The sequence below is a fragment of the Nansenia antarctica genome (assembly GCF_963989245.1).
Source record: "Nansenia antarctica genome assembly, chromosome: 5".
NCBI classification, from domain to species: domain Eukaryota; kingdom Metazoa; phylum Chordata; class Actinopteri; order Argentiniformes; family Microstomatidae; genus Nansenia; species Nansenia antarctica.
The window spans coordinates 20609264-20623034 of record NC_137690.1 but is presented as its reverse complement, the minus strand read 5'-3'; the positions used below and the strand labels follow the sequence as shown (position 1 = coordinate 20623034).

At 45.9% G+C, this 13771-nt stretch overlaps 1 protein-coding gene across 1 annotated transcript in view; it reads right to left on the bottom strand.

The window, feature by feature from the left end:
• The window catches only part of cabin1 (calcineurin binding protein 1), a gene marked incomplete at its 5' end in the record, with an annotated part of 40901 nt that overhangs the window by 2295 nt on the left and 24835 nt on the right, over positions 1-13771 (bottom strand). Inside the window, 5 exons of the mRNA XM_080531456.1 lie at positions 760-1060; positions 5866-5940; positions 10273-10956; positions 11084-11180; positions 11315-11478. Of these exons, the coding sequence (XP_080387582.1) occupies positions 760-1060; positions 5866-5940; positions 10273-10956; positions 11084-11180; positions 11315-11478 (1321 nt within the window). The remainder of the gene's footprint in view (positions 1-759; positions 1061-5865; positions 5941-10272; positions 10957-11083; positions 11181-11314; positions 11479-13771) is intronic.

Sequence of the window (13771 nt, the reverse complement as noted above, 5' to 3'; positions counted from 1 at the left end):
GAGGCACATGTATCAGGGTAATGTGGCTTTGTGTGTTACTGCCTCCATAACACCACTGACAGCAAATACAATAAACCACTCTCTGCCTAACCTCTTGTTGCCTGGGAAACATTAATAGATTTCAGTGCAGCGCTGCCCGATGCTGAGCAAGGAACTCCTTAACCTCACACCCCCTTAACTGTGTGTGTGTGTGTGTATCTTAGGATGGTATCCTCTATGAATCCTAAAACAGATGGTAAGCTCAAGGCTTGTGTCATTAGACGATACATTGTCAGAAGAACAGAGAACCGAGATTGCATCAATTGATAACTCATACACAAAACATGTACTTTATTTTTATTTTTACAAAGACTAGCACATTATTGGTGATGAATAGCCTACTAGCCAAACCAGGTCATGGTACAACGCTGTTATGTAACTGAAATGAATGGCCAAGTGTGCCCCCTGCTGGCTATCTAAGGACAGGGCACCAGAGAGAACCCAAAGAGCAGCTCTGGCATCCTCCTCTTTCCCCCTCTCCTCAACTAAACAAACTAGGGTGCCACCATGGAGTCACAAACTGCATGCACAACACAAGCCAGTGCAAAAAAAAACACCAGTTATTCTCCCCAATCTTTCTCTGGCCATTGTAAATCAATTAATAAATGCAGTGTTTGATAATACCATCCTGTCTTTAGCAGCATTAACAGTGTACATTGTACAACAGACTCGTTTTTAGAGTAGGTTTTGTATGATTGTATGGGTGATTTGAGTACCGACCTGTTTGATGGAGGAAGGCCATGGCTGCTGCAGGGTGGCTGGGCCGGTCGTGGGACGCTCTCCTGTGCTGTGACGGGTCGTGAGACGCTCTCCTGTGCTGTGACGGGTCGTGGGAGCCCAGGGGCTGAGGTCTGGGCACCTTGCCCAGGGGCTCGTAACCCACTCTGGCGTGGCTGTCCTGGGGCAGCAGGGGGTGGCAGGCAGCGTGGCTGAGCAGGACCGGCGTCGGCAGCGAGGCGGGAAAGAAGATGTCGCGGTGCTCCTTAGTGTACTTCGGTGTGGTCGGGGCATCACCGGCAGACTGGAGGGGAGAAGAGAACGGAGAGTGTGGATGGGAAAGAAGGAACAAAGAGCCTGACCGTGGGAGCCCATGTGCAGTAGCATCACCTACCCCTGCCTGAGCAGAGAGAACGCTGAGAAGTGCACATCCTCTTGCCTGGAGGTACAGTAGTGCAGGAAAGAGGATGAGTCACGGCCAATGCCATAACTGTAGCACTATTCACACACAGACAGAACACGCGCCATGACAACGATGAAGCCTGTGCTAGAGGCAGGCTAACGGCTGGACCAGGGGCCTGTGGAGGAACGTCTCTGGGGAGGCCCGGGGGGGGGTTCACCTCTCTGCGGACCCAGGAGAGTCAGACAAGTGCTGAGCCTGAGCAAGGCTGCTGCCGGAGGATCTGTCACTACAGCAACACTACTACTGTCTGGACTACACTCCACCCCGCCACCCCTCCCCACCGCCACTTAGCTGTGCGTCTTCTGAGGGGGGCCTCTCATATAAACACAAGAGCTGCACAAACAACCTATGACAACAGCCGCCCTTGCTCCCGCCGCCGCTGTCATGGCAACAGAGAAGAACACAGTCAAAGGCAAATGGAACGGATACATTTCTGTTCAGTTTTCCCCTCTGAAATGGGTACTGGACAGAGTGCTGGGTTCTCAGATGTGCTTGAAAAGTAGCTGAATGGGAAGGAGGGATTGGGGACATGGGAAGGTAGAATTAGAGACGAGGCAAGAGAGCCAGCACCAGACACAACAGGGGGCAGGTAGCCTAGAGGTCAGAGAGGCCGGCTAGCAATCAGAATGTCGCTGGTTCGAACCCCGCCTCAGGAGCATCATATGTAAGGTGCCTACCACTGCTGTTATGCCCTTGAGCAAGGCACTTAACCTGTAATTGCTCCAGGGGCACAGACTGCGGCTGACCATGTGCCTTGAATCTAATCTAATCTACTACTTCACTCAAAACATAATTCAAGGACCAATGAAAACATTATAATATTGCCCTGCAACACAACAGTTTTATTAAAGTGATGCTACAGGAATTTTTGTCGTACTAAAATTAGCACTCATCAGCCCAAACAGGTGCCTGTGTTTGAAACAAAATTGTGAAGACATGACCTGGCTGGACAGAGTGGGGCACACCTCCCTTATTTTTCAACGGTTTGTTGGCCTTAAACTGAGGACTGTGTGGTCTAATGAGATCTTGAGAGAGATAATGAGAGACATTATATTATGAACCATATAATCAACACTTATGTGATATAAAGAAGCAGCGACAACAATCCTGTAGCATCTCTTTCATTAATGCGTCGGGGATAGAAGGGGAGTCATGCCGCAAGCAAATGAAGGTGAGTCCGAGTCACAGGATCTGAGTCATTCTGATGCAAACCAAATTACTGCTCAACAGACATGGTACACTACACAGTTCTCTAGACATGGCTGTCATGTGCAGGCTTACATGTTAACATGACTACTTAGTTGAACGCATCACAACGCAAAGCCCGGGTATTGCCTGATAGCAGATCTAGTTCACTATTTTTCCCCAGGATCCCACCACTGCTGGGATTTCAAGTCAAATCCTGCTCTGAGTCAGAGCTGTTTATTATGAAGCTCCCTGAGGGATTCACACAGGCATCAAAACAACCCAGCCCACTCCGCCAAACCAAACTAACAACAACAACAACAACAATAACTCACACAACACACAGACTGACAACAGCCACAGCCACAGCCAGTACAGTACAGCTCAATATACAGTTCCATTGTTAGCTTTGAAGATTCTTCTTGTGTCATGAATTAAACATAACACGTCCGACAGCAGAAAAGACTGTGTTGAAAGAGAAGTACTGTACCTGGGAACATCGCAGCAGACTCCATGCAGGGTTTTCTACCACTCATTGTGTATCCTCATATAAAGGCTGCTCACAGCCACACTGTGGAAAGTGTCAAACCAGACAATGGTCCCTTCTGCAATTAGTGAGATGGGGCTTTAAAGCAGCTTATCAGAGATGTGGATGTCATGTCTCGTTTTGATCATCTTTCCCAGTAGAGAAAAAAAACAAAACAAAAAAAACACTAACAACATTTTAATTAAATTGCATGTCTGAATAAGACTGTCATCGTTTCTTTTGGGAGCCAAAGCTCCGTCCTCTTCTATAACTAAGCCTGTCAATACAGCAGGTGGCACTGGAGCGTTGGAGATGGAACCCCCCGCTCCGCCTTTCTCTGAGCACCGTGCCAATGACACCGGGGTGGGTCAGAGGAACATAATCCTTTCGATTCGTGAGGTCGTGCAGATACTCCCACCCATGAGTGACTCTCAGGCCCCTGCAGGGGAGATGTAGCATGATGCCCACCTCCTCCCCGGCACGTCTGAATCATCAAATGGTAAATAACTCTACAAAAACAACAACAACAACAACAACAACAAGAACATCAGTACAGAACACTCAAAATAATGGTGGACCGGTCTTGAATTAAGATTCGATTCGATCAATATTAAATAATTTGGTTCAGTAAGATGCAATTGCTCTGCTTTAGGCCTAGAGGAAGCACGCAGGGGAGGGAGTGGATCAAACGGTTCAGTCAGTGAATTTCAGAGGCATCAGGCAAGGCATCTTCTCCTCACAGCTCAGTTCACCAGGATGACTAACTCATCCAGCCTAGTTTGCGATTGCACCTGAGGAGGCATAAACATGAGTAGGAGGCAGAGTATCACAAAGACGGTAGTCATTCCATTAAACCCATATCCTCGCAAATAACAATCACGACGCCTTGATCCCACTAACTGATGTTAGAAAATAATTGGAATTCATTCGTGACTTCATCGCATGTGATAAAACAAAGGCCTACTGATCGCAGCTGACCACACGCACAATTATATAACATCCTTTTGTGTGGATCCGGCCTAAGTCCCCTCTACATTATGACTTAGATGCGTAATAAAATTCCAGGATCACAAACAATATCCTGATTTGCACAAAACTAGCAGTACTAAATAACTCCCCTGTGAGCTATTGTACCCCCTTTACTTTCCAGCATACTGTGGTAACGTCACCGTAACACCAGGATGTGAGGCGAGGGCCCCTTGCTGAAGGGCGGGCGGGGAGCGTGGGGAGGGGGCTCAGTGGCTCTCCACAGACGAGGCAGAAGAACAGATGATTTGTGAGCAATACAACAGAGAGAGCTCTGTTGTGATGATTATAGGTTAGACTCTAGAGCAAGTATCTCACACTGACTCCCAACAAAGCTATTCCCGTGGGCTCGCTCGTCGCTCCCCCCCCCAATGTCAGGTTGAATATCACTAGCATAATGGATTCTAAATCATTGTCGTCTAGCATTTGAACTGACAAGGGGCTGATTTTCCCCCACTAAGAATCTCATCTAGCCTACATTACCCGTCGTGAGCGAATAAGCAGGATCACCCAGACCCATGGAAATACTCTGATTCAACTCTGATTCAAGTTCGGCAACTACTGAGTGAAGACGGAGAGGACAAAAGTTCTCACTGCACCTTGGGTTATTTTAAGCACAGGCAGGTTGGTGCAGGGGAACACTTCAAAAGGCCTGGGAATTACCCCACTAGTCCACTCAGCTGCCCGAGAACCCCATACATCGCACTACGCTACGGACATTGCATGTTAATGTCCCGCACTCGCATGGCTCAACGGTGGGAAGACGGTCCCATTAGGAAACTGGATCCTCTGATCTAGCTAGCTGATTCCTTCTGCGTTCTCTCCTCTGGTGTGCCCACCCATGGAGCTCTGCTGGCCTCAAGAACCCACAGCACCCATATTAAGGCAAAGCAAACGGAGACACTGTAGTTAATACCCCCGCCCCCCCGCCCAAGTAACAGTGCTGAACAAGGGACCAGTCAAAGGTTCCAAGCAGCTGTCGCCTTGAAGCGTTATTTAATAACCATTAACTCAATGGGCACTAAATACATTGGGGAAATTAATGTAAAGTAAAGCTACGAAACACACAGACTAAAATAACTCAATATCAACCCTGCCAGAGAAGCCACTAACACTCCATCCTGAGGGAATGTATTTGGTTTGGCTCTCTGGCCTTCTGCTCTAAGCATCTCATGCAAATTCAGAGCCAAAGTAACTGAAACCAAACACAGCAAGAACTGACCCATAGCTGCAGAAGAGAAGAGTGCTATGAAAACAATGGAAAGTGGTCATCGGTACGTTACAGCAAAGGGGTTTGCAAGGTGAGTCGAAAAGACTGAAATGGCATACATTGTGTTATGCTAAGTAACAATAGATGAACAAACATGCACACAAACGTGCATTCACAAAATGTGCAATCTAGATAAAGAGGTGCATGCATGCATGCATATGGTTGATGATCCCATAATTATAATGTTCTAGTGTCTATATATATATGTATCTATATTGTTTTCATGGGGGGAAAGCTGTGTACAGTACAGAGCTTGAAGTTTCATTTGTGGGACTGCTTTGTGGGACTTCTTCACTAGAATAAACATCATCTCTTGAATAGCTTCAATCATTGGCCTGTTGCCTTGAAGAAAAGCCATTGGCTTTGATAGAAAGCTCCAGTCTGATGAGGAAACGGATGACAATATCTGGGGTAAATCTATTGGTGCTCAGCAGAGAATCCTTTGATTAAAACCTACTCCACCGTAACAAAGGGGGAGGGGGAGGGGGGGGGGGGGGCTCATCCTATACACTGTATAGGAGTCGACATGTGGTGGTAGTGTGTGTGTGTGTGTGTGTGTGTGTGTGTGTGTGTGTGTGTGTGTGTGTGTGTGTATACAGTGTATAGAGGGGTGTGCATGTAGTATGTGTGTTCACCTACCTGTCTCTGTGCTGATGTGGCCATCTGTATCTGGCAGAATTTCACAGCTTGGTCCAACGCTACATCCTCATCTACCTGTTTGTGATTTGACAAAGAGTACAGCACATTAGAGAGAGATTCATCTACACACTTCAGTGCTATACATTCATCTACACACTTCAGTGCTATACATTCATCTACACACTTCAGTGCTATACATTCATCTACACACTTCAGTCATGCAGTGACACCTGTGGCGCCTGCTCTGTGCGACCAAGGCTCTGCAAAGGAAGCGATTGTGACCGTGGCAACAGGAGCAGAAGCCCCTCATTAGGGCTCTGTGGAGGCAGCCTCATGTCAGATAGTAGATGTGAGCCTCTGTGTGGGAGTCAGGGAGCTGCTGCTGCACAGCAATATCATACGAGTCATCCCAGAGTTCACCCCTCTCCATACTGCAACACACTTTGGTTTTGCATGTACCATATACAGTAAGGGGCTAATACATTGCATACATACACAGGGTTCCTACAAGTTTCAACAAGTCAAATTCAATACCTTTTTAGACCTTTTTTAGACCTCTTAGAGTAGAATTTTAGACCTATTCGTGACACCATATGATAGCTTTTTGTCATCCTTGAGGTGATGAAATTAGGGATTTCACTGCAATACAAACAAAAAAGGAAGCGAATTGGCATTTTTTTGGTTCCAGCTTGATTAATTTCCGCGTAAATAGATGTGATCGGACTGATTTCCTTGCAGGATCTCATTTTTAAGACCTAGCACCTAATTTTTTGAACCGAGTAACTGAAATTTGGGACCTTTTTAGGCCTTATAAATTGGATTGCTGGATTTTAGACTTTAAGGCTTTTTAAGACCAGCGCGGGAGCCCTGCATACATGTTGGACTAATACATTGAGACAGATTCTAACGAAAATCAGGAATGAGATCCTAGAGCTATTACATTAGAGCAGCGTTTCCCAAACTGTGGGGCGCGCCCCCCTGGTGGGGCGCGGGGGTACTGCAGGGGGGGCGCAGAAATAAAAAATAAAATAAAAATAAAAATAAAAAACTGTGGGAATACTGCTGCCTTTTGCAACATCGTACCTGTGTGAGATAGGCTTTTCTGCTGTTGCTGCTATCAAAAGCAAATACAGGTCGAAGTTGAACATTGAGAATGAACTGAGAGTGGCAGTCTCAAAACAACAACCCCGCTTTGAGAAGATTTGCAAGGCAAAGCAAGCACACACAAGTCATTGATCGTAATTGTGATAGGAATATGTAGAGTAAGAATAGTGATGCAGTAGAAATTAGTTAATGTTGATATGTTGAATATTTCAGTGGCACAGGATCATTTGCCAAGCACTTATGTTCCTTTTCAACCCATAATAAAATATAAAACTATAGTTGGATATATGTGTCTTGTTATTATTAGAAGAGAAAATGTAATGTTTGTACAACTTTATACAATTAATCATATCAATCTAGGTGGGGACCGGGTTAGGGGGGGCTCGAAAATATTTCCAATTACCCAAGGGGGGCCTGATTGAAAAAGTTTGGGAACCGCTGCATTAGAGCAACAATGTCGCTCTCGTGTTGGCATATAAACACCATCTGATGGAAGGACACACCCGCAACCACTGATCCAATTCACATATATCATCACTTAAGTCCTCTCCTTTGTGGTGCTGTGTAGCTGGAGCTGGTTATGTTTTCCTGTTGTCTACCTTCTGTGATTGTTCCCGCTTTTACTTTTTGTATTGTTATGTGATTCTGTCTTTTTGTGCGGTAGCACCGGAACCTGCTATAAACCAGTTTTAACTGAGTCAGGCCAGTCTAAATGTAACACATTTGAACATTCATAAAGTATGTTACATGTGTAATAAACATGTATACTAATAAAAAAAAAATAAAAAAAAAAAGAAAGAAAGAAAGAACATGTTGGACTAATCTGTTGTAACTCGTTGGACTAACACATAACATGGCGTTGCAGGGAAAAGCCAGTGGAATGACTTGGCAGACCCACAGACCAGAAGTTGGTACGCAAGACTGCAAAAGGCAGCGCGCTGAGAGGCAGTGGTTAATCACACGGTGTCCTTTTGGATGAGTGGAAAGATGGCCTCCTCTTGGCACTTAACAGTCATGTTACAACGTAGTAGTGAGCACAGTCTTAAAAAAGTGAATTCGCGGCAACCACCAGCAAACCAGGTGCGTTGACTTGCGGTTACAGATCTGATTCTGAAAATGCCATCAGAACCGCTATGTGGTTCAAGTTGGCATTAGCATTATCATGCCAGACCTATGAAGGCTCGTCTGGGCACAAACCTGCTAGATTACAACTGAGCTAGATGAACCTGTACAATTCTAGGCACGACCTGCCAACTGCTCCACATACAGCGTTATCACTAAACTGTGACGAGAAAAGCAGTCACTCATGCAAAAACTTTAAATGTCAAGAGTTTCTCATCTTTTCCAGATATGAGGTAATAGGACATGGGCTGTCGTAGTCACCTCCCTCTCCTCTGTGTTATCACTACTCCAGCTCTCTGGTTTGATACATAGCCAATGACATGTCAGGATCTCCACGGTCAACATTGATCAGCAGCTCGATGTGTCTATAGAGGCTGATGAGAGCTGTGCTGCAACAACACCATCGATGCCAACACTTCACTAAACTCCCAGCTCCCACTTTTCAACACATGAGAACTTGAGCTGCTGGTGCAGGTAGAATACACAAAGAACTCATCCCCCAATTATTTGATAGGTTAATATATAATAAGAGGCAGAAATTAAATAATTGAATGAAAATAAATACATTTCACATGACAATTGTGTTTTTCGGAGAGAAATCTACATTTTGGCTCAGGCTCTATCAAAGTGAATGTGGGCTTCCTTCTATTCAAAGTTGATGTAAAATATAGCCTATTTATAAATCTGTGGTTTTCTTTTAGTTTCAAAAGCAAACAGAGTAAGTGAGCATCATATGACAGAGCCAAGGCAAATAACGTACACATCCGTAAACCTTTCAAAATGTTGACTCAAAATAATATATAATAGCAGCTTGTAATGTATGCACCTACAATGAAATTACAGTGAGCCAGGGCTCGACAGTGCGACTGTTTTGGTCGCATTTGCGAGTGAATATATTTCTGTGCGACTTGGAAATACATTCAATCGCACCAGTGCGACTAACTGCTGAACTACTGTCATGCGCAGTCAAACCTATGTGTATAAGCGATGAGGGAATGAAAACAGTGAACAGAAACGCGTGTCGCAGAAATGCTTCACGCGAGTCCTATATGCGCTTAAAATGCGCATAATGGGTATATGGGATACAGCTCTCATAGTTCGTAGCGCTGTGTTTTGTTAGCCGCTAGCTGCTAGCAGCGGTTGCTTCCGGTTTCATTACAAAGAGGTTAACCCTATATGTGCCTGACGCATTTAAAAATAGAAAAAATACGAACCGTGAACCGTGACCCAAAACCGAGGTTCATACCGAACCGTGGGCCAACTGAAATTAATATTCTTACTTCCCCTTTACATTGTGTGAGTCTCCATTTTTATTACGGCCAAGAGCCGGTTATGATAATTTTGATATGTTATGATTATGATAATTTGTTGTCGTTGTTGACGAAAATTGCGCAATTTTCATTGTGCTACTGAAATTCTTGGTGTGCTACTAAATTTTTCAACATGGTAGCACAGTGCTACCTGGGGAAAAGGTAAGCGTCAAGCCCTGCGAGTGAGCAGATAAACAATGATAATGGACCATTCTCTCTCCAAACCCATCTGAGGAAAACCATTTAAGTGCTACTAAACGAGAGACCGTTCATCAGAAATAAGGCTATTTCTCACAATGCCCACACATGTTACGGAGGAAGGAAAATGGTGGGAACATTTCTAACAGCTATTATTATGTCAGAGTTTGCAAACAAACATAACATGTAGGCCTATTTATCATTAAAACATTCACCATCAAATGACATGCCGGGTATTCAATATTTATGCAGGTTCTTACATGTTATGATAATATATTAGTAGAACAATGTGCTATTTGTATTTACTCATATCTGTTTGACTCCGTGAATGATGAAACTACCAGAAGGGAATCAATGTGAGCTTGTGTGTATTTTATGGCATGATACTACTACTACTGGTCTTGGATTTTGTGAAATATATTTCTAAATAAATGCGACTTATACTCCGGAGCGACTTATAGTCCGGAAAATACGGTACTATACTACTATGGTGTGACATCTATACACGGTTTGCTTACTTGAGTGAGCAGGGGAAGTCCCCCCTACACCCCCCCCCCCCCCCTCCCCCATTTAATTTCTGAGTGTTAATATTGAGTGTGCATGACATTGTCATTGACATGCCACGGTAAACAGGGAATGTAGCACAATTCCAGTGTAAGTTGTGAGGGTATACCTGCTTAATGAGCATGTATGTCTCTGACATGATCTTCTCAATGCGCCCCAGGTCATAGGTCATGACCTTCTGGCCTTGCTGCCACACCCTGTAGGCGTCCAGCAGAAGTGTTTTGCCTGACTCCACATCGTCCAGTAGCTTCCTCTTTCTGCTGGGCCTGCGTAGGAGACCCTGCTCCGCCCCGCTGCCTGACACCAGGCCCTTGGCTGCTGGAGCCTGGAGCTGCAGCTGCCTGGAACTGATGCTCAGCTCCTCCAGAGAAAGCTCCGGTGCCCGGCTGCTCTCAGCCACCTTCTCCCCAGGCTCCATGACAGTTCTGGGGGCTTCGGTCTCTGCTTGGCCGCCCTGAGAGTCTGTGGCCTTGGAGAGACGCCCCCAGCGTCCTGCGTCCAGCTCCATGGGCTCCTCTGGCCCTGCTCTTGCCCCTTCACCTACTGCACCCTCCACCTTTGCAGATGGGGTACCCTGCACCTGCGGTACGTCCCCCTTGTCTGTGAGCAGTAAGGCGGGCTGTGGCTGGGTGTGGGAGGCATCCCGCGGCCCTGGGTCAGGGCCTGGAACACTGGCCCCCTCTGTGAGGCCTGGCTTCTTAGGCAGGGCATGTTTGCTGTTCTCTGCACTGGGCCTGTTGGACGTGTCGGTCGTTGTCATCTCCCCCATGGAGGGTGCCGCCGCTCGGGAAGGCTGCTCCGACGCCTGAGAGAGAACAGAGCCTGTCACAACACAAGCGAGCGCATTCCCAAAACTATAAAAGCACAGACAGGGCTGCTCTCAGCCCCTCAAGTGTGTGTAGAGTGCTCTAGTTCCTTACCCCTGTGAGATTGTTCAGGTTGTCCTCCAAGACTTTTACATTTAGGAAAAATGCTCTCTTCGCCAAAGCCTGACGATCGACATCCCGTAAATACTTCCTTTAAGGCGTGAGAGAGAGAGAGAGAGAGAGAGAGTGAGAGGGAGAGAAATGGAAAAATCAGTTCCCACAAAGGACAAATTATGTTGCTACATCCAGACAAAACACCAAATTGAAAGAGGGGGCAGTACTTACTTTCCCTGGTCAGGGTTTCTCTGGAGCATGAAAGAGACTTTCAGCAGTGTGTCGTGATCCTTCAGCTGAGACAGCACCTCCAGCAAGAGGACGATGGATCGGTTCATATGAGATGCAAAACTGCCCGGGCGATCAATCTCATCCACTGGAATACGCCAGATGCCCTGGAAGAACAGGAGGAGGAGGACAGAGGAGGACATAGTTTACTTACACAGATGTAACACAAACCGTAAATAAACTAAAACAACCATTTTCCAACAGGATGGTTTTAACATGTCACTGAAACAGGCTTGTGTGTGATCCTGCCTGTTAGGTTAGGTTTTTCCACTTTTTATTATGTTAGTTAGGAGGTTGAATCTGACATTTTAGTTGTGAGAGAGAACCTACTTGGTGAGTTCAAGTACATAGAGAGTGAGAGAGGGCTATGGAGAGAGAGAGAGAGAGAGAGATAGAAATAGAGAGAGAGAGAGAGAGAGAGAGAGAGAGAGAGATAGAAATAGAGAGAGAGACGGTGAAAGACTGATAGAATCATGTCTGGGAAGTAAATCCTTTCAGGCAACCTGCCCCAAACAAAGTCAATGGATGTCTTGGCAGCCACCAAACAAGTAGACGCTTACACGAGGAGAATCTAGGCCTATAAAATGGAGGGAAAGTTCCCTATGACTGAGCATGATCCAAACTATGTGTCTAGAGACACAACAACTGGTGAGCTTAAAACGATGACGACAAGGCACACACCGATAAAGTTCTCGGGTCCACCATCTTGACATATTATGAAGAAAACCTACTGGCAAGTTGGCAGAGGGCCATGTTTAAGCATTCCTTTGAGCTATAGGTAATGGCATACAAAAGCCTGAGTAAACTGTTATGGCGCAGTTATTGGCCAGATCCAACTGGTCCCTTCACTGTCTTCTTTGGACACAAGGGCAGGATGACAGGCTAATTTGGGCAACTGGGAACATTTATTTGTGTATACATGCATGTGCAGCGTACACAGCTGCATGCCACTGCATGGTCCTCTAGGCACCGTGGACTGTTAATAGGACTGACACCAGGAAACAATTAATGGGGAGAAATGGACAAACCCGCAGGAAAAGAAAGGAGCCGGAGGAGACGAGAGGAATTCATTTGAGCTAAAATTGTGGCATTCAGAGATGAGAGCCTTAATGAGAGAACGTAAAGAGTTGCTGTAAGAGACATGTTGTGGACTGACTGTCTGTGAGGGGGTGGAGGTGTAGGCTACCTCACTCTCTAGGCAGACGCCCCTAGGAAGGGCTCGTTAGTATAGTGTTGTGTTCAGGTTCAGCTGAGGTAACAGCCAAGCACATCAAAACGATAGACTATCAACATAAACTGCATCAATGGAAGTTGTTTCGTGACAACCAAAGAAGTCAACGTACACATGCCCTTCCAGCAGGTGGGTTAGGTTAGGCTGGGTTCTGTCGTCTAAAGAAGATCGTGAGTGCAGATGGTGGTCTATGTGCATAAAATAAAAAAAACACTTGGCAGAGAGAGACCAGCTCATGACATTGGAGGTGTGTGTGTGTGTGTGCGTGCGTGCACGCGTACTAGCCAGGGGAGAAGCTGGCGCCATATCACGATGGAACAAAACAAATGAGATGCCTCTATCAGGCTGAACAGCCACGGCCCCCCTCTCCACCTGGGAGCCTCTTCCTCCTCCTAACTAACAGGACCACATTGTCAGTTGACATTTCCCACGTCGCTGGAGAGAAGCCAGGCCGGAAAAGAGACGCTAAACAAATCTATCAAATCAAATTGCATTCCTGAGGTTGAACTCATTCACTCAAAAACAGGCAATGCAGCTGTGTCTATCAAGTCACTTCACCTCAAATAATACTGAAAAACTAATGTCATCTCAAAGACAAGCCAAGAGTCCCTTCAGTAAGTGAGATCTCTATTCTCCTGCACTGAATGGTGGTTAATCATCTGTAATGAAGGGGCTGTTGAGAGTAGACATGGGGAGTACGACGTGAGCTTGGTCAGGGAAACCCTTACGAAATAAGACAGGCGAAGACGTGTGTGAGACTCAGCTCTGATTCATGGCTAGGCTATGTTAGTGCAATCAGCCATGGCTAGAGAGGGCTTGAACCTTTCAATACACAGATTACCAAAAGCCTTCCAAACAAGACGGGGACTAGTATGACGAGGGGGAGGGTTATGCTCACTTGGATAAATAGGCTAGATCTAATGGAGGGGGGCTCATCCTCGGGCCACACGGCCATCCAGCCACAGCAAATCTGTTTAGGGAGATCCACACCGTGGCTTTGCACAGATTACGATGCAGCACAGCAGATAAAGCAGATTTATAGGACTTTACCAGCAATGCTTTTTTAAGCATCTTTTAGAGAGGAAAAAACACACGCATAGGGAATATATAACCAGTAGGCTTGTTGATCCGATTCTCTGCCTTTCAACATGTTCAAAGATCATGAATCA